Consider the following 20,896-nt stretch of genomic DNA (forward strand, 5'->3'; position numbering starts at 1 on the left):
AGAGCAATGGAGGATTAAATTGATAAATATATAAATTTGATGCTTTGTTCAATATTTACGTAACAATGCTATTATCTCTGTACAATTTGCATTTTATTTATCATATTTATCCGTAGCGTACTTGAAGTTGACACATTGAAATCTTTTCCTCTAGATGATTTAGGTAATAATTTCTATACGCTTGACTTATTTTACAAAATATATTTATAAATCGATAATAAGCCCTCTACACAAAATTGATGAAGCAGCGCTTTAAAGCTTAACAAGTATCAACGGTCAATCTGTACTAGATAAAGGACTCGACAAAACGTGTAACAATTAGTAAACGCAAATTTCCCTTGGATACACATCATCACCCCAATGTTGGTTAATTGCAGGTTTTTTTCTAGATTTATATATAAAATATGCGTGTGATATACGATTATAACTTCAAATTGCAGCGTACATGCTAATACTGCCTGCCTGTATATTTTACCATGGGTTTTGACCATGTGGCGGTGGTTGAGTACCATAACGTGGTAATGTAGCAAAACCTCCGTATGGAGCTTGAGGCATACCCTGGTACGGATTGTATCCTAAAAATCGACAATCTCGTATATGCCCTTTGAATATATATCATACGTATTATAGATATAATTGCGAGATCTCCATGTATACCTTGTGTAGGATATGGCATCGTAGCGTATGGATTGTACGTCGTCGGCATTGGTGGAGGAGCATAGGCAGGATACGGTGTTGCTGGCGTAGCACCGTAAGGTATAGGCATACCGCCTTGATGTTGGGTTGGATAAGGCAGCTGCGGCGATGTGACGGCTTCAGGTGTTGGGTTTATGCCAGGAGGACCTTCAGAGAGAATTCGATATTTATTTGAATTAAGACACGTATTAACGAGATCAATTAATATAACAGTTAATTATTTGTACCACTGCCGTGATGAGTTGGAATGCTCGGTGTTGCAGCAGGGCCAGTCTGGCTTAAATTCGTAGTTAAATCTTTCAATAGTTCTTCCTTTTCAGTCTTTCGTGCGAAACAAAAGTCGGATATTTTGTTTTGGAAAACCACGAGTAGCTATCGAGAGGAATAAATTGCTTAGACGACGTCGACAATCAAGGGGAAAAGAGAATAGTAAGTGATATAAAAATACCTGCGTTAAGTCATTATAAAATTTAGTTCCTTCTACTAGATTGTTCTTTAGCTCTTTGAATGCATCGTAAGCAGAAGCCAATTTACAAAGTATCGCTTCTCGCGCACTACCGCTACCAACTTGCTCATTTGTAAATTCTGTATGACAACTCTGAAACAATCACAAATTTTTATCTATGTCTCCATCTCGTCCATATACTTCTGGTCTTGAATTAGTCCATTATATATACCTGAATTTCAGCAACTAATTTTTCCTGCTGTGCTATACTTTCCCGTACTTGTTTCTGCAAAGGCCCATAACACTTCCCCAAACTCTCGACAGATATATTTGGTTCATCAATCGCGCCATCTTTGGCCAGTGCCGATAGAAACGTCGTCTTCATGTCATTGGCAGCGAATTTAAATTCATTTTCGATAGTGTCTCGTACGGATTTCAATGTGGCTACCTAATAAAAAATACTCCACAATATTAGAATGTAAAAAATTGACGCGTATAAATCCGTTTATTGCGATTATCCTTCTAATTGTTTTTACCTACCTCTTCCATTAACTTCCTGAGCTTAATAACAACATTACTTTCTTGAAGAGCAGATCCTTGCGGAATAGCATTAGCAAGTTCGTCTTCATCCAAACTTAGGATTTCGATTCCTTCTTTGTGGATTTCGTATTTCTCACGAACTACCTACGTATGAGCAATACTATAAAATACTTGTAAGATTCAGAAGATTCAATTTTATTTTTTGCTTTGAATTTTTACCTTATCAGCGGAAACTGCATTATTTATAATTTCACGATATTTTTGTAAATTAGTAGTAAATTGTTCTGTCAATCGGGCACTGGGTGTTCGCTTCCAACGATCTTTAAATTGCTCTCTTAATTGGTTGTCAGACTCGCGTTCTTCTTGCAACATTCTTTCAGACTGTAAAGTACGTAAAAGATAACACAATCTTTTTAAGGAGTAAAAAAATTGTGTAGTAATATGTTTACCTCGTCTAAAAGTTCTTTATTACGCTGCAATAAATCCGGCAGTTCTCTCATAGATACTTCCAAAGCTTTTATTCCACCCGATTCTCGTACACGAAGTGCTTTATCCAATAACGATTGTGGTATTTCCGTTCCACTCGTATCTTCTATAGCCGCCGGCAAGTTCAAGCTTGCCAGAACACTGTATGCATACATGATACGAATAATTAACGAGGAATTGATGATAAAAATTACATTATATTATACATCAAATATGTATACCTATTTAAGAGTTGCGTCATTTCACGAAGATTTGAAATTTCGTAATTGACTAGCTCATTACGACGATTTTCGTAGGCCGACAATGCGTGACGTACATTGAGAGGCAACAGCTCGGCGAACAAATCTATAAGCACGTATCAATGTAGTCAATGTTATAAAAAAAGAGACGCCCTTCCTTCATGCGAAATCAATATTGCGAACCTTTGAAATCGGCACTGAATGTTTCAGGTAGCGGAAGTAATTTAGCAACGCTAGCTTTTCCTATAGCTTCTACATGCTTAATATCTGGAATCCTTTCATGATATATAAAATCATTATCCTTCTTCACCTCCGTCAGATTTCTCTGTGCCCTGTTGGCATAATCTTGGAACAGATTTGGTTTATTCGATCTTTGTTGAGCAGCTTTGAACAACTCTACGGCATGCTGGAAATATATCAACGTTTTCATTGATATTAAAAACACAATTAAAATAAATAATTCAGCGATACTATAATTACCTCTAGTCTAGCGATTTCTTCTCCGATCAATTTATTATTCTTACACACAAGTGATTGATAAAATTCAGCCATGGCACGATAACCGGCTTGTTTACCCGCAATCTGCGATAATATTTACTTATAATAGCATATAGAGGCGCAATTCTGTAAATTATTCCACTGTACTAACCAATGGCACCCATTCCTTATCCCAAAACGCACGAAAGATTTCCTTCTGAAATAATTTCAATGCGTCCGCGTATAGTTCTTCCGCTTGCGCCGCCAGTCTAGCAACAATACCATCCTTCATGGAATCGTGAATCGCTTTATGGACAAATATCTCTTGTGCCTGCGCAAGCATTAAAGCGCTTAACGCTCCAAGCGTTTCCGGGCTAATATCAGGTGTTGGTTCTTGTTGAATCGCCATCATAACGTTTCCCTTCAGATAATTAAATATTCCAGCCGATTGCTATAGGAAGTAGACCAACCGGTTAAACACATTAATTAAAAATTATTAATAATATACACAGGGCAAAAAGACAAACCTGAAATAATTTAGCCGACAGCTTTAATCCTTCGTCAGTGTCCAAGGATTGGGTAGCTGCCACGGAACTTTGCAAGGCGGCAATATTAAAGAGCACGCATACTTTTTCATATGCTAATGTACTTATTGCTGTATGAAACAGTATTAAAACGTATTTGTATCGCATTGTTATTGATGTACACAGATTTAAGTGAAACCTATATCACCTTATCTTATCTACAATTCTAATTCACACTCTCAGTTTAGAGATTACTTGTAATATCTTGACATATGTCTAGTAAATGCTTCAAATAATTTTCAGTTCAAATTTTATCAACTTACAAGCAGACATAAGACAACAATTTGCATCTTTACTCACTTAAGCTAAGTTTTCCCCCAAAAATCGTACGATCGAAGGCATCTTTCCATTTGAATGGTATTTGCAATTCGTGAGTAGGGATTTTTCCTTCCAGAGCACATAATTGATCATAATAGCTATAAGTAAAGACATACAGCTGGGAGTGCTTTGAAAAAAACTTTTGATATAAAATATAAATAATTTCATACAAAAACTTTATTCAATTTATTTACCTTGACCAATTATCATAGTATATAAATAATTATTAATTAAAACTATCTGGATAATTATTAAACCTTTTTTAATTAATAAAAAAATCAAGTTTCTTTTTTCAATGTACTTCCATAAGATCTAACTCTTTTTTAATTTCAAATCTACTCCATATTAAGATTTTGATTTCTGTTAGACTCATTTGCGATAAAACACATGACAACATTTATTTGTCTGTACCTTTAAATCTTAATCTACAAAGACCTTTAGATTTCTCAACCTTATTTTTAGAGAATTAGAGTGGTAATCATAGTCTCATCTTACACTTAAGATTATCTTAAGTATGAATTCAAGATTCTGTATGGTCATTTCAATAATTTGAAATAACGCGTAATTGAGACATCCGATCTGATGACAATTTTAAATTTAAGATCCAATGATTACGAATATCACCCTTCAGATTTCGAAAAAGGGACGAGGAAAAGAACCGCGTAACATTTCGATATTCGATCGTTATCTGTGTAGATAAATCGAGCCGCGATCAAATGTCGTACGTCACCGGTTCCGAATTCGGTGACGTAGGCGACTCGAAGCCGCGGAGGAACAATAAGATCAAAATTACGCCGGACATTCCGTTTGACAGATGGTGACGTGATTCGACGTGATTAGGCCGTCACACATAATAAACGAAACAATAATTGAGAGGGATGACTCATGTATACGTACTTGTAGATAACCTGCAAGGAGCTCTCATACTTCTCGAAGGCACGCCACAGAGCGTTGTTCCGCAGCTTGCTGAATTCCGCGATGGCGTCCGCATAATCCTTACCCGTGCCGCTGTACGTCGACCGGATGACATTGGTGAGCGGTTTCACCACGTCGGCGTCGGACGGCTTCTTCAACGGAATCGCGATCAGCTCCGCCATGTTTGACGTATGGCCAAACGTCGTTCCGGAGCCTCAGCTTTCAGCAGCTAACCAAACATGTTACTGAGAGTGGCCATCGAGGCCTTTTCGTGGAACCGATATTTGATATTAGCAGCAGCGCCAAATGTGGATGTCTCATCTACTGTCAATAAAAGAGCTATTCTTTGGTGTGTGTCCGTGCTGTATTTACGTTTGGACAAAAAAAAAAAAAAAAATGCATATGTGCATAATTTTGCGTTATGCACACGAAATGTTAGTAACAGAATTATTAATTTTTTGTTAGACGAGAATATCATATATCAACTCGTTTGCTCATATGTAGCACGGACATACACCAAAAAACTTCTTTATTCACAGTGTCGATAAGCGGATGAAGCTTATATGAGTTCTATAATACATTCACGTTTATATTATCTTACTCAGTACTAACCCATAGAAATTTGATTAATAAATAAGTACCTAAAGGATTTTTTGATACCAACTACCCCCTCTTTTTTAATGAAATTTTTATGTAACTGAATTATAGAAGAGAGATTTGGAGCCGGAAATCTATAAGGCAAGAGAAAGAGAAGAGACAAAGTGCAGAAGTGCTGCTACATGACAGACGTTTTACAACATATGTTACAGGTCAAAGTCCAGCGCTTCGTGGTCGCTGGTCGCTGTTTCTCCACCGGAAAGTTCTCAATAACACATTAAACGTACTTGGAGGAAAAAAGCAAGTTTCAATTTCGTATCTCACACAATATGTTGCCTCTTCTGAAAAATTGCTTTATCGCGAAACCAGGAATAGCAAATTATGGTAAGGAAAGTAATTTGCCTTTATAATTCCAGTCAATTAGATGTGTTATGTCTAAATAGAACGTAGATTTACTGGTGCAAAGTCCATAAGAGTGGATATTGGAAATGGTATATATTCGGTTTAATTTTCTCTTGTGCAATACGTAATTGGATATAAATATGTCACTTATATATTGGGCCCTTCTAAAGCGAAATAATAAGTAGACAGTATAGTTCTGGCAAATTTTAAATGACATATAGTTTTGTGCTATTTGCTCCATTTAAATGTATTTTAAATAATTAAATATATATCAGTATAAATTTGTTTTGTTATTTTGACAGAAACTCTCATCCGTTATTCTGGAATTTCCATAAACAAGGCTTATTCCACAAAAAGCAATAATGCTTCTAAAAATATTGTATTCATTGATGGTGTACGGACTCCATTTTTACAGTCTGGCACTCAATATAAGAATCTTTTGGCATATGACCTTGCAAGACATTCACTGGTGTAAGTCAATATCACTTCAATATGTCAATAATATACAATCACAAACAATTCTAAATATTACTTACAAATTTTCTGATTTTTTTCTATATTCTATTCTATATTCTGTTTTTGGTTGTAAATGTTAATTGTAAATTATTTTTCATTACTTTGTAGGAGTTTGCAAAAGAAGATTGGATTCCCCAAGGAGATAGTTGATTATATTGTTTATGGCACAGTGATGCAAGAGGTACGAACCTCCAATATCGGGAGAGAGGCCGCATTAGCCGCGGGATACAGCGAACACACTCCCGCACATACAGTAACAATGGCTTGCATTAGCAGTAATCAAGCTATTACCACTGGTATGGGTTTAATCGCGTGCGGCGTTTACGACGCCGTTGTGGCAGGAGGAGTAGAATTTATGTCGGATATTCCAATTCGACATAGCCGTTCCATGAGGTCTCTGATGCTGCAAGCTAACAAAGCAAAAACCCTGCAAAACAAATTGGCTCTCTTGGCCACTATCAGACCAGGTCATTTCATGCCAGATGTAAGTTGATATAATTTCTTTTCTATACATATATATATATATATTTTTTTAGATAGACTAATCAGAGATGTAAAGTAACAAGTTATGATATAAGAATGCGGCATTACTTTTATTTATTAATAATAATTTGATAAGGAAGTTCTAATTTTTTATAATGACAATACAGAAGAATAGTTTTGATAAGTAACTTGTATTAATTACATGATACTGTACATATACAGTAATAACACATTACTTTTATTCGTTACATAATACTTGTTGAAAAAAGTAATTTATTAATTAACTTATTATGTAACGAATAAAAGTAATGTGTTATTACTTTTACTGTTATAAATAATTCAAATTTTACCATTATACAAAAATTGCAAAATCATTAAATCATTATTATGAAAAAAATAATAATAGTAATGACATTACTTGTAATACTCATTACTTCTATGAAAAAAATGTATATATTTTATACATAAAAATATTATGTTCATTATATAAATAATAGAATCTTTTCCTCTCAATTTTTTAAATGTCTTGTCAAAATTTATATTTATACAGTTACCAGCTGTGGCAGAGTTTTCAACTGGTGAAACTATGGGACACAGTGGGGATCGTTTAGCAGCGGCGTTTGGTGTGTCGCGTAAGGAACAAGACGATTACGCATTGCGCTCTCATACTTTAGCTGCAAGAGCGCAGCAACAGGGACTGCTGTCGGATGTAATGCCGTATAAAGGTACATTATATATTTTTTTCTCGATATTCTCCATATTTGTATGTTTATACGTTTATGTATTAAACGTCCCGCTTTATTTTTCTGCATTGCAGTACCAAACGTTGACAAAGTTGTTGATAAAGACAATGGTATTCGTGTGTCCACGGAAGAACAATTGGCAAAATTGAAACCTGCTTTTGTTAAACCTTACGGAACGGTCACTGCCGCCAATGCCTCGTTTTTGACCGACGGTGCATCAGCGGCATTAATAATGAGCGAGGAGAGAGCTCTCCAACTTGGCTTAAAACCTAAGGCGTACCTGCGAAACTTCACTTATGTGTCGCAAGATCCGGTTGATCAATTGCTTCTAGGGCCGTCATACGCGATTCCGAAGGTATAACTTCATCCTATGATTATTATGTTATTCATTAGCTGAAATGCATAGAATAAAATTTATATAAATAATTGCTTGCAGATTCTGGACAAGGCAAAATTAACTTTGAAAGATATAGGAGTGTGGGAGATACACGAAGCATTTGCCGGACAAATCTGCGCTAATTTGAAGGCGATGGATTCCGATTTATTCGCGCAAAAGTATTTGAAGAGGAGTTCAAAAGTTGGAATACCAGATTTGAACAAATGGAACGCGTGGGGAGGATCTTTGTCGATCGGTCATCCGTTTGCCGCCACTGGAGTACGATTGGCGACGCACACCGCTAATCGACTTATTAAAGAAGATCAACAGTTTGGACTTATTGCGGCTTGTGCTGCTGGCGGACAAGTAAATTATAAAGATTTATATTACTATATATAATATTATTAAAAATATAAGAGCTTTTTATAATATTTAATTTTTAAATATTAAATTTTATATGCTTTAAATTTTTAGATACTATATAAATGTTATATATATATACTAATTATAATCTTTATTGAATATAAATTTTCCTTTTGGATTTGTAACTTTGATTTTTTTATAGGGAGTTGGTATGATCATGGAAAGATATCCTGGTGCTACAGTTTAATTCTGTTTTTCGAGGAATACACTTGCCTCCAGATAAAAACGGATTGTTAACTAACAGAAGAATAGCGAAGTAATATTTTTCTACTGAAGAGAAGCATGAAAAAAATGTAAATTTTTTTTAAGGAGCAATTTTCTATTAGATTATGTACAGTAATTATTAAATTATAGACATAAAATCTTTTACAGACTGTATTATGAAATATAATTATCCTTCTCTTCCTTCCTTTTTTATTAGTCGAGCGAATTGTGCATAAAGGAAGGCAGCAGATTCGCAGTTAGATGATGCCTCACGCCACGGTCCAATATATTTTTTATGTCTTGACAGCCTTGTAACGCGCGTCGCTTGAGTGCTTCTAAACGTGACAAATGTAATCTCTGTCCTGCTCCATGTGCCACCACTATCAAACCATTCTCATCCACATCAATCAAATCATTCGTTTCCGGTAATGCGACAACGGACAAAGTAACTCCTGGTGAGCACTCCTCCACGTAATTCGCGTCCAATACTCCCATCGCTAATATTTTATCTTCGTCTTCCGTTGATGGCTTATTGATGAGAGTCACGGTACAGCCGATTGCATAGTTCTGTAGTCAGAAATTTATTTTGTATATAATAATTACAAGCCCTTGCATTTTGCGTTAAACGAATTAAATTATTTTCTTAGATGCCATACCTTGATTGGAATCCCAGCATCGATCAACGCGAGCGTTGCAGCATTCACAGATGCGCAATAATCGCTGCCGTCGACCTGTAGAATCTCCACGAAGACGTCGATTTGAGAGCGCGGATACAACTCGAGGTGTATTATGGCCTCCATGGCATGACGCAACTGCGCTGATCTCTCCTGAGACTTCCAATCTCCCCTGGGTCTTCGCTTCCGTTCGCCAGAGGTAAAGCTAAACACGGCCATGCTGTATTGACAATTTATGATAGCCTTTGTACCACTTTTCGATGCGCTGCTTCTTGGCTAAATAATATAACAAAATACATATAGATATTATACAGTGTAACTCAAAACCAATATTTAAAAAATTAATTGAGAAGGACTCCTACATTATTCAAATAATGAATTGTTATAATGTTAAATTAATGAGTTACAAGGAGTATACAAATTAATACAAACTTTAACTAATATTTTTCTGCATTTGTAGCATTATACATTGAAAAACATTGGTGAAGTTTGTATTAAATTGTAGAATGACTATTGCGCTGACTCTTTGTAGCCTGTTAATTATACTAATTTGTTATTTGAACAAATATTAAAGTAAAGATATTCTCGAAAAATATAAAAGTCTATAAAAAAGACTGGAGGAATATACTTGTATTTTGGAGCAGAGAAATAAGCAGTGGGAATCAAACTTGTCAAGACATACCATTAGTCTCTCTTACTAAGGTAACTATCTTTTAGCACAGATATTGATGACACGATTCATTTAATAAGGAAAATTCTTACTTTTTATTTTATCGTTTTAAAAGCAATTTTATTACAATATCTTCTATGAGATTTTTATGATATATTTTTATAATATTTCCTAAAACTTCAAAAGTTACGTTTACAACTTTTTAATCACTTATAATTTCTGTCAATCGAGATGCCCATACATGTAATCGCTAATTCATACTTTTCAAAGTGTAATCACCGGAGTTGACAATACACACCTGACGGGGGCCGTATACCGTGGCTAAGACCTTCGTGTTGCCGTGCTCTATGTACGCGCTTCCGTCAGCCTGTCCGAACACTCCCATCCGCATACGAATTTGCCTCAGTTCCAACGCTCGTCTGCCGTCGACACGCAGTCCACCCTGGTCATCCTCCTGATTCTCCGGCTTCATTATATCTGATTAAATTCGATTGACACGAGTTTCGCGTAACTTAACCTCCGAAAGACAACACTCCCGATGTTGTTTACACGCGCACACGCACGTGGCTGACGGCAGCGCCATCTATACGAGAATTTTCCTCAAATCGAAAAAATATCGAAAAAAAGTGAAGCCAAAAGTTGACCTGGTGGAGACTAGAGACCCTGCTCTACTGACCTGAAGCTGACCGTGAACAGCGCGAATTATCGTCCGCGCATGGTGAAACTAACCTCGTTTAATTGTCAACAACGATTGAAGGGATCAATTTATCTGAAGTAATTTATCCAAAACGATTGTACGACGTGCTTAAATATTAAATATGTATTACACTTCGAATCACAACATAATCGATATTGCGCTCCTTAAGATTAGAAGTCCGTTGTTGCGTTGTTGGTTGGAACAAATATGAGACTTACGAAGCGTTTAATTTATGCATTGGTAAATGAAGAGAGTCAAACTCGTGCTAGACAGGCCAAATTGCCTGTTCGAAAGTTGGCTGGAGGAATGGAGAGACGAGGCGATACTCCGAAACTCGGAGCTGCGCGATCACTTCGCGAAGGCCTTGGATTCGCTCAGACGATACCCGCTGCCGTTGGAGTCCGGTAGGGAATGTATAATCCTACAGCATTTTGGCGCGAAGCTGTGCTCGATGTTGGACAGAAAGCTGGAGGAGCACAGGCGACAGGAATCCACCAAAACTGTCGATGCTCGCTCTTCCTTCGAGGAAACTGGTAGTAAAGAAAACAGTACAGCCAAAGAGTCGAGAGAAAAACCTGCGAGATTTGCATGCCAAGTAGTTGAAGTACAGGAGAAAACGGTGGTAGCTAAACAAGCTAAAAATGCTAAGAAGAACGCGCCTAGGAGATTGGTAAATACAAACGAGATTGCATTACAGGAAGCTAACAGGCAAATTCTTTTTGAACCTAACACATTTGATATCATATTATTGGTGGATACCCAGGAAACTTGTGGGTGAGTATTTACGGTACGGTCGCGACTATAACGTCCCTCGAACACTATAAAAAGCTTTTTTAGTTATGTGGGATTTGTTCCAGTGGGAAAACGAAACTTCAGCATGACGCCACGCTCGCGGAGTTGACGCAGCTCGGGGTACCGTTCGAAGTACGTCGTCTAAAAATCGGCGATTTCACGTGGATAGCTAGGTCTCGAGAAACTAAGGACGAATTGGTTATGCCTTACATAATAGAGAGAAAGCGAATGGATGACTTAAGTGCAAGCATCGTGGATGGAAGATTTCACGAACAAAAGGTAATTATTGAACCATAATTATCTTTTGTTACATCTATGTGATTCTTCATATTTTTGTTTATATATTCTTTGCTTTCATATTTCAGTTTCGATTGAAGCACTGCGGTATTGAGAATTTAATGTACATAGTAGAGAATATCGATAAAAATTCCAGATTTTCTATACCACTCCCATCATTGTTTCAAGCCTCTGTAAATTGTCTGGTACAAGACGGTTTTACTGTAAAATATACAAAAAATCATAAAGATTCGATGTCTCATTTGTCATATATAACAAAGATTCTCATTAAAATTTACAAGGTTTGTAAAAAATACTATAGTTGTATACATATGATTATTAAGGTATTGTAGTCCATTTGGTGTGAAAAACGGCTTATTTTTAGAAAAAAATTTTTTAAAGACTGCTGCACAAATTTTTGTACACGTCCACTTGTGAAAATTGTACAAATAGATGTGTAAAAACATAGAAAAATATGTGCAGCTATGTTTTTTTAAATTCTTCAAAATAGGTTAATATAATTTTTTATTATCTAAACACTAAAAAATATTCTTCTAACTTTTATAATAAATGACAATTTAAATTTAGGATAAGAGTCTTATTGGATGCAAGAAAGAACATCTTACTCAGGCAGATAATGTAGATGATACAGTGCACCTTATGGAGTTCAAAGAATTCAATAAAGCATCCTCTAAACAAAAGGTTCAGTAATAGGAATTTTCTATGTATTTTTGCAGATGAAAAAATTCTTTAATTTATCGATATTTCCTTTCAGACGTTTAAAGTAAGTGAGATGTTTATTCGTCAGTTGTTACAATTGAAAGGTATGTCTATTGATAAAGCCACGGCGATTGTAGAACGTTACGCCACGCCACAAATCTTGATCATGGCTTTAGAAAATTCTGATAAGAATGGCGAGCAACTATTGGCAGATATTCAGGCCGGTGATAAGAAACGACGGCTCGGACCTACCATCAGTAAGGCCGTTTATCAGCTATATACAATGAATGAATTGAGTTGATTAATAAAACTTTTTATATAATTTATATACTCTTCACAAATACATGGTTTATTTTACTTTGTGATAGTATTCCAATTTTATTTTACATACATACATATGTGTATATATATATATATATATATATATATATATAAAATATAAATTTTTAAATAATGCTGTGGAAAATCATGACTTTAAAAATAAAACTATCCAAGAATTATTATAAGAAAATACACACACAATAGCTTATGTAAAATATTTTTAGATATTCACTTACTTTTTTTTCAAATAGATAAAGTAACTCTACACATCGTGACTCATCCCATGTTATTTTCCTTCAAAAATGATCTCTCTTAGCGTCGTAATATTGCTCGTGAAATAGAGAGGAAAAGACATTCGAATGAAAAAGTCTTGTGAAAAATTATTGGAAATTATAACTCGAAGCGAAAATTTATTATAATCTTATCGTTCGAGTAAAATAAATTTACTATAATGTTTTTATTTTTAAAGAAGGGAAAGAACCCCATTTTATAAATTTTATATGTTGGTTTGCTTTTCCATATATAACGCTTCGAATAAGCGAATCTATTCGCAATTTAATATAATTGCGTGTGAAAAGTATGAATACGCGTTTGGCACAAAAGGGTAACTTTTGTGACACTTTTCTCCCGCTGAGGAAAGTAATATAATTTTCTCGCGTAATAGCGGGGTGTTTTGCGTTTTTTCATGAGGTATTTTCTTAGTCATCGTCGAGTTTCCGGAATAGATGGAGTTTTCTATAGATCAACAATACAGATTACAACGTCTAGTCTTATCTGTATACGGACTATGGCCTTATCATAACCGAACAACAAGCACTCGAATTAAGCGGGTATTGACACTTTTTCTTCTGATTTACGGTGCAGCTGTTCAGGTATGCTAGTAAATCTAATGTGATCTTCGATTTTATTTTGGATTCTAATTATTTTTTACATATAATACATATTTATTATGTATTATCCCGCACAGAATAAGAAATTTATAAAAAATTTTGTAATATTTTACGTATATACATATTATATACGTTATATAAATATATGTATATAAAAATGAACAAAGTTAACGAATTTCTAAATTAAAAACAACATAAAGATAGAGGGACTAGTGAGATTAAACTGCGTGAATAGTTATGCATAAATTAATTTAATATTGTATACATATTTAATAAATTAATTTTAAATAACAAGTTATATAAGTATGCGAATGTTTCGTTTAATTACACGAATACATACGTACACACACACACACACACACATATATATATGTGTGTGTGTGTGTATGTATGTATATAATTATATATTATATATGTGTAAGGAATTTTTAAATATAGTGATAAAAATAATTTCTGTATTCTAAAATATTTATAAAAAATAAGAAAAAAATTTTTGCTATATATTTTTTAAAATAAATTTTTCAGAATATTTTTAAGATAATATTTATAATAAATGTTTTGTGCCGATTTTGTTGCGACAGAACTTTTATGTTTCGAGAGACACTAAGAAAAACATTTTTTAATAACATTTTGAAAACAAGGCTTAAAAAATTTTTATTCAAAATTTAAGAGAGACAGAGAACACGAATGTATATTTATTTACGCATTTTGTGATAATTTAAGTCCGTTTGCAATAATGTAAATGAATTAGAAATTTAATGTAACTTACTGTCAATCTTTTTTTTTTCTAAGTTATAAGAATTAAAAAAGACAGTGAATTTGAAATCAAGGTTAAAATTATTCTACATTGATGCAAACAAATAGTATGTGAATCAAAAGTACATTTTTATTTTCCATCATAATTTTGTGAAGCAAAGGAGATTTTCAAATAAGGTTAATTTTAAATGAGAGATAATTTTAAGGATAATTTTAAATGAGAGATGTCTTTTTAGATAATTAAGATCTGTATGACAGATTTAACGGTAGATTTTGTTCTTGATTGCTTGCCTGTTGTTATTCCTGCTTTTGCAGCAATAGGACAATTTTTGACGCGTATAGTAATCAACGATAAAGTAAGAGAAAGATATGTGGATAGTAATTATTGTATGCATGCCATCAAAATGTTATATATAATATTCAAAGAATTGCACTTGTTTTACGTTGTAATACACAAATGAAATAAGTATTTAATTTGCAGCAAAGGGATTTATTGGATCAAATTGAAATCGACTGGAAATGTGCGAGATCTCAAGATGAGATTGACATTATGCAAATAAATGCTAAGTACACGAATAAAGTAACGAAAATTTTTTTATGTAAGAGAAATCTCGATTTTATTGTTGCAAATAAACTGGCAATAATTACACTTTATAATTAGTTATAGTTATGTCTATAAAGTATTTAAACTTTTATTAGGTGAAACTCGCCAATACTGATATAGGTCTCCTAAAACTCTCTTTTATTTTTTGGGAAAATAATTGTACTGTAACATATATTGCATTAAACATTATACTAATATTGTAATCTTAAGTTTAATTAACTTTACGTTTTTCAGTTTTTATATTCTTAGGTTTAACTTTGTACATGCTCACTACATTCATCCCCCAATTTCTCGATATATTTATGCCGCTGAACGAATCTCGTCCATGGAAGCATCCGTACCATGCCGAATTTTTTCTCAATGACGAAACACATTTTTACCTTATCAGATTTATAATGTATTTTAATAGCTTGTTCACATCGGAAATGATTATTGCCAACAATACTATGTTCGTCATTTTTACGCAGCACGCCAATGGAATGTTTACTATACTGGGGTAATAATATACTATATATATGTATATAAAAGTATATAAAATAAATTGTGGAAAAGTCCTTTTTGAACAATTATTCGGATATGTCATATTTGTTGTGACAATTGAGGATTAAAATCGAGCGTCAAAAGAAAGATGGCAATACCTTTAAATATTGTGTTTAAAATCTTAAATAATAATGAAATATGAGTTTTATTTTTGTACCTAATCTTTGATTTAAACGATGCATTATTTTGTTTTATCCGTATTTTTACAGATATCGTGTGGAGCAGTTATTTAATGACAAACAAGAATTGTCCAAGAGCCGATTTAACTGCGAAAAAGATTATAAAAACATTGCTATTTTTGTCGAAGATCATTGCAACACTTTACAGTTAGTAATCATTTAACATGACATTTAGTTGTACATAGTTGTACAGGATAACACACACACACACACACACACACACACACACACACACACACACACACACACACACACACACACACACACACACACACACACACACACACACACACACACACACACACACACACACACACACACACACACACACACACACACACACACACACACACACACGATCACGAATATAGAATAGTGAATTATTTTTATTTTTTTAAGATACGTTCTATGCCAAGTAAGGTGTAGTCAACAATGAAGACTTAAGCTTTAAATAAGAAATTGACCAATCACAGTCGATTTTTATAAAAATTCTGATTAGTTAATTTTTTACGGCTTAAAGCTTAAATCTTCATTGTAGACTACGCCTAAATATATGACACCGCACGTACCAAGCTTAAAGAGATCAAGATGTATTATTAATTCGCGAATGTTTTTTGTAATCTAAGGTTTGTGGACATTATTCAATCATGTTACGGTATGATCATTTTTCTTGAATTTTTTGGTTTATTACTCGTGTTAGGCACCACAATGGTACAAGTGAGTGTTTTACGTAAAATATTTAAATTAATAAATATTACACAAGTACATTAAGTGAAATTAATAAAAGAGGTTAAATTACGATATATTGCGTTGCAAAAAAATTAAATTAAATAAATCAGCATAATTGTTGTTATTTAGGTAATTAAATTCAACCTATTAGGGATGTCGGACCGACCAATTAGATCCGTAGTTTATATCGGTGTACAAATATTTTACATGTTTATGTATAGCTATATGGGCCAACAATTAATTGACAAGAGTACACAACTGTCCATGAAAATGTGAGTGTCTATTTTAAAGTAATTTTGTTAATTTGTATTTGCGTGATAATGTTTCATAAAGCTCCATTATTTTATCTTAAAAAAGGAAAAAATTTTAATTTTATATAATTTAGGAATAAATGCTGTTAGAGGTGAAATAAAAAAACATATGCAAAGTTTTTTTTTTCTTTAAAATGCATTTTTAAAAACTTCTTTAACATTTATCTTTACCATTTTTTTTCATCGAGATATTTAACTTTTTGTGATGTGAGAAAATCGCAAGTATTTTCAAAGAATTTTATGTTAGGCCGCACATAAATTAATTACATACACGTGTACACGTGTATAGATTAATACAGATGTATATTTTATTGAAAGAAAAATGTAACATTTGAGTTTTTCATACGGTTTCATTAAATGATCTTTGACATTTTCGTAAACTTTTAGATATTCTTCAAGATGGCACAGTACAGTTGTATGGAAACAAAAGATGATGATATTTATTATGTTAAAATGTATACGTACGATTACCATTAACGTGTACAATATTTTCATTTTAAGATTGGAGAATTTTTCGGCGGTAAGCGAAAAAGAAATTGATATTAAAATAATGTTTTTTTTTTACTGAATATCGATTATGTTTCAAGATCTTGCAGTCGGCCATGTCATTTTGTATGGTGCTGAGACGCATGTAAAACACTGTATTTATGAACAATTTGAGAAATAATGTTTGTGGGTAATCGGAGTGTATGAAATTATCGTGGAATACGTTTTTGTGCGCCTCAGGTATCGCTTCTGTATTTCCATTTTATAATCAAATAAGCACACGTGAAAACAATTGTCGACATTAAAAGCCAATCTTTTCCCTTATATACGTATAATTTTATTTTCGTTATTGCAAAGACCGCCAGAAAATGTTTCCCCTTACATATTTATTTCTGATAATTACAATAGATCGTAACATTATTGCGCGGTTTTCTTAGGACACAAGATTTGTCACGTAAGTATATTACATTTTAAAATATTTAAATAAATGCGTAGTTCAATATGTGTCATAAATGCTCAAAAACCAGTGTTAAGACTGCCGCGAAATTGAAAAAAAAGAAATACTAACTACATGTAACATATTGAATTTTTAATACATTAATATGTGTTTTTATATCTTTTAAGATTTATATTAGATGCATTAAACTATTTCATTGAAGAAAACGAAATGTAATAAGACAAGACAGAAGTTTTTAAAATTTTTGCGAGATAAAAGATTTTCTTGTTAAACGAGACAATAAAAATCGAAACACGATTATTATTTTATGCTTACTCTACATAATAAGGCTCACAACAGATAGAATTATTAATTTGTACTTTGTAGTTACTTCGCACGGTGATATCATTCTATTCATAAAAAAGTTTTTGACACATTTCCAAATGTAAGCTTTGTTTTTGATAAATCTCTTCTTTGTCTGTCATTTTTCGGAATATCAAAAGATACAAATCATATTTATCTCGTGCAAGAAAAGATAGAATAGGATATAGTGGTTTCATTTGATTTATAGTATCACATCTCAAAACCCTCATCTTCATGTTTAGTTTCAAGTCAGTTAGACATAGAATACGCGTTAATAGTCAGTGTTCTATAAGTCTCTAAATGGAGTTTCCAAAAGAGCATTTTTGGCATGTATTATTTTACTTCTTTCATAAGAAAAAAATAGCTGCGGATAGTCACAGAAAGCTTGTCAAAACTTACGGAGAATCTTTTCCATTAATTAAAACCTGTGAATACTGGTTCAGACGCTTTAAGAGTGGTGATTTCGATATCAGTGACAAAGAACGTTCAGAACAGCTAAAATTAGTCTATCGCCGCGGTATCCATCTCAGATAAATGGGTAAAAGTTGTAGAAAATAAGATTATCTATATAAATAAAAATGTAAAATGTTTGTTCCTCATCTAAGATCTCCGTAAGTTTTTCACCGATTGCTTTGAAATTTTGACACAACGTTGCATTCGTAACCGGGAGTGTTCTTATGGGGTTTGATTTTGGAAATACCGTGTGTTTAAAAAATGATGGCCATAATTTAATTTTAAACAATATTTTTTAAATATTTTTTTGTAATTTTGACACAACGTTGTATTGAATTTAGTTAGAAGTACGTGAATAAATGAATATTAGATTTATTACTGGTCGTTTCATAAATGCAGGCCTTTAATTTGAGAATGTTTCTTTTAGCCTGTATATGACAATTTAGAATCAATGGCAGCTTTCAATATGTGTTTAAGAACTTTCGGAGAACTAAGATAAGGAAAAAAAGAAATTTACAGGATGTTAGACTTTAAAAAACTTTCTAATTTAAGAAAAATTAATACTATATGTTAGGCAGACAGTACACCGTACTTCCCTAAATAGATGAATCATCTTTCAAATTTTAGCAATATTAATAATATATGTTAGGTAGACAGTACACTGTACTTCCCTAACTAGAAGAATGTTTCTATTGTGTTTAAATTAAGGTAATAAGAAAAATAAAGATGGCTGTTATTTTATTGAAAAAAAGGGTGAAAAAAAGGAACTTATTTAAAATAGTCTTTTAAATGGATTTCTAAATCCATGGCAGCTTTTAGAAAAAAATAACGAAATATTGATTTATAAAATTAATTAATAATAAATTAAGTACATACACTCTAATTCAAAATTAATTTAGAAAAATGGGTATTTTAAAAAGAATTCGGTTTTTTTAATTGAAAGTTTTAATAAAATAAGATTTATATTACATACATCCGGAGAGACCGGGAGAGACCGGGAGAGACGGGGAGAGACCGGGAGAGACCGAGAGAGACCGGGAGATATGGGGAGAGACGAGTAGAGACCGGGAGAAACCGGGAGAGACCGGGAGAGACGGGGAGAGACCGGGAGAGACGGGTAGAAATCGGAAGAGGCGAGGAGAGACCGAGAGAGATGGGAAGAGCCCGGGAGATACCGGAAAAGGCGAAGAATGTTTCTATTGTGTTTAAATTAAGGTAATAAAAAAAATAAGGATGGCTGTTATTTTATTGAAAAAAAAGGAACTTATTTAAAACAGTCTATTAAATGGATTTCTAAATCCATGGCAGCTTTTAGAAAAAAATAACGACATATTGATTCATAAAATTAATTAATAATAAATTAAATACATACACTTTAATTCAAAATGCTTAATTTTAAAAAATGGGTATTTTAAAAAGAATTCGGTTTTTTTAATTGAAAATTATTTCAAAGTTTTAATAAAATAAGATTTATATTACATTATAATAAAAATACAAAACAATAAATAGAAACAAATTAATTAAATACAGTGCCAAAGGCAATAAATAAATGAAGTAAGTTAGAAGTACGTGAATAAATGAATATTAGATTTATTAAAGATAGATAAATGATTATTCAAAAATAAAATAAAAAGAGCAACAGTAAAGCAAGGCTCTTGAAAGTTAAACAACGAAAGCAAAGAAAATTTGAAAAAAACGTAGTCACAAGAATAGAGAGCCACAGCAACGCGTGGCAGGGCATAGCTAGTATATAACATGATTTAGATATAAGAAAATATTATTGTGATTAATGAAACTGTCGCCATTTTTGTATAATGAATATATCTTTTTCGTAAAAAAAACTCAAAATTAAATTACGCACCTAATATATCACATTTATTGCATGTTTTTGTATTCTCGTACATTGTAATAAAAATTGCTAATAAAACTTTTTTAGGCATTTTTATTTCGGACAATTTATAGTAGATGGCTCGCCAAATTATTTTACGTTCTTTTTTTACCATATAAAATTTATCTCTGATTTGTCTAAAAAATATTCGAACAGGTATTTGGTTAAATATGGAACATAAAAATGGTCAGAAGCAAGCGTAATGTATTAAAATTGCTATATGAAATCGAAAATTTAAGTTACTAATAATATATTGGATTTCTATTGCATGTCTATTAAAGAAGTGTGTTTTAATTTAGATGATTTTCAGTGAATGCTTCACTGCATCAAATTACTACAGGAAAGAACGAAACACAGTGAGATCAGATAAAGAGGTTTTCACAACCTTTAAAAAATAAGATATTTTTTTCGCTAAATTTTTTGTTATAATAAATGACAATTTTATAATAAATGATAATTTTAATTTAGGATAAGAGTCTTATTGGATGCAAGAAAGAACATCTTATTTAGACAGATAGTATAGGTGATATAGTGCACCTTCGAAAGTTCTAAGACTTCAATAAACAAAAGGTTTTTATTAACAATTTTCTATGTATTTTTGCAGATAAAAAAATGCTTTACTTTATCGATACATTTCCTTTCAGACGTTTAAAGTAAGATGTTTATT

At 32.8% G+C, this 20,896-nt stretch overlaps 5 protein-coding genes across 6 annotated transcripts; 3 read left to right on the top strand and 2 right to left on the bottom strand.

Moving 5' to 3' along the window:
- Positions 1–74: 74 nt before the first annotated feature.
- LOC105832877 (programmed cell death 6-interacting protein) lies at positions 75–4,948 on the bottom strand. Its single transcript, XM_012674182.3, has 15 exons — positions 4,683–4,948; positions 3,768–3,883; positions 3,411–3,538; positions 3,056–3,334; positions 2,887–2,988; positions 2,590–2,812; positions 2,389–2,512; positions 2,131–2,308; positions 1,901–2,062; positions 1,682–1,825; positions 1,374–1,589; positions 1,145–1,294; positions 924–1,068; positions 658–843; positions 75–575 (listed from the first exon to the last, which is right to left on the bottom strand). Exons 1-15 carry the CDS (start codon positions 4,880–4,882, stop codon positions 472–474), a joined length of 2,457 nt encoding a protein of 818 aa, XP_012529636.1. The 5' UTR covers positions 4,883–4,948; the 3' UTR covers positions 75–471.
- A 342-nt stretch (positions 4,949–5,290) lies between these two features.
- LOC105832878 (trifunctional enzyme subunit beta, mitochondrial) lies at positions 5,291–8,607 on the top strand. The gene is made up of 8 exons (XM_028190268.2): positions 5,291–5,438; positions 5,510–5,681; positions 6,002–6,170; positions 6,324–6,699; positions 7,249–7,423; positions 7,516–7,796; positions 7,878–8,183; positions 8,383–8,607. Exons 2-8 carry the CDS (start codon positions 5,627–5,629, stop codon positions 8,425–8,427), a joined length of 1,407 nt encoding a protein of 468 aa, XP_028046069.2. The 5' UTR covers positions 5,291–5,438; positions 5,510–5,626; the 3' UTR covers positions 8,428–8,607.
- On the bottom strand, positions 8,539–10,260 carry LOC105832880 (exosome complex component RRP41-like). The gene is made up of 3 exons (XM_012674185.3): positions 10,087–10,260; positions 9,101–9,394; positions 8,539–9,011 (listed from the first exon to the last, which is right to left on the bottom strand). Exons 1-3 carry the CDS (start codon positions 10,258–10,260, stop codon positions 8,658–8,660), a joined length of 822 nt encoding a protein of 273 aa, XP_012529639.2. The 3' UTR covers positions 8,539–8,657.
- Positions 10,261–10,274: 14 nt separating this feature from the next.
- Positions 10,275–12,635, top strand: LOC105832879 (crossover junction endonuclease MUS81). The gene is made up of 5 exons (XM_012674184.3): positions 10,275–11,259; positions 11,343–11,556; positions 11,643–11,855; positions 12,142–12,255; positions 12,329–12,635. Exons 1-5 carry the CDS (start codon positions 10,730–10,732, stop codon positions 12,572–12,574), a joined length of 1,317 nt encoding a protein of 438 aa, XP_012529638.2. The 5' UTR covers positions 10,275–10,729; the 3' UTR covers positions 12,575–12,635.
- A 1,304-nt stretch (positions 12,636–13,939) lies between these two features.
- Positions 13,940–18,249, top strand: LOC114254281 (odorant receptor 7a). Of its 2 annotated transcripts, none has more exons than XM_036291097.1 (6): positions 13,940–14,596; positions 14,722–15,340; positions 15,594–15,710; positions 16,190–16,280; positions 16,422–16,564; positions 16,991–18,249. In XM_036291097.1, exons 2-6 carry the CDS (start codon positions 15,108–15,110, stop codon positions 17,169–17,171), a joined length of 765 nt encoding a protein of 254 aa, XP_036146990.1. In that variant the 5' UTR covers positions 13,940–14,596; positions 14,722–15,107; the 3' UTR covers positions 17,172–18,249. The 2 variants fall into 2 exon arrangements, with proteins under 2 accessions (XP_036146990.1, XP_036146989.1); XM_036291096.1 differs by having other exon boundaries at positions 13,943–15,340; positions 16,991–17,123; positions 17,191–18,249.
- Positions 18,250–20,896: the final 2,647 nt, after the last annotated feature.

The sequence above is a fragment of the Monomorium pharaonis genome, chromosome 8, assembly GCF_013373865.1.
Source record: "Monomorium pharaonis isolate MP-MQ-018 chromosome 8, ASM1337386v2, whole genome shotgun sequence".
NCBI lineage: Eukaryota > Metazoa > Arthropoda > Insecta > Hymenoptera > Formicidae > Monomorium > Monomorium pharaonis.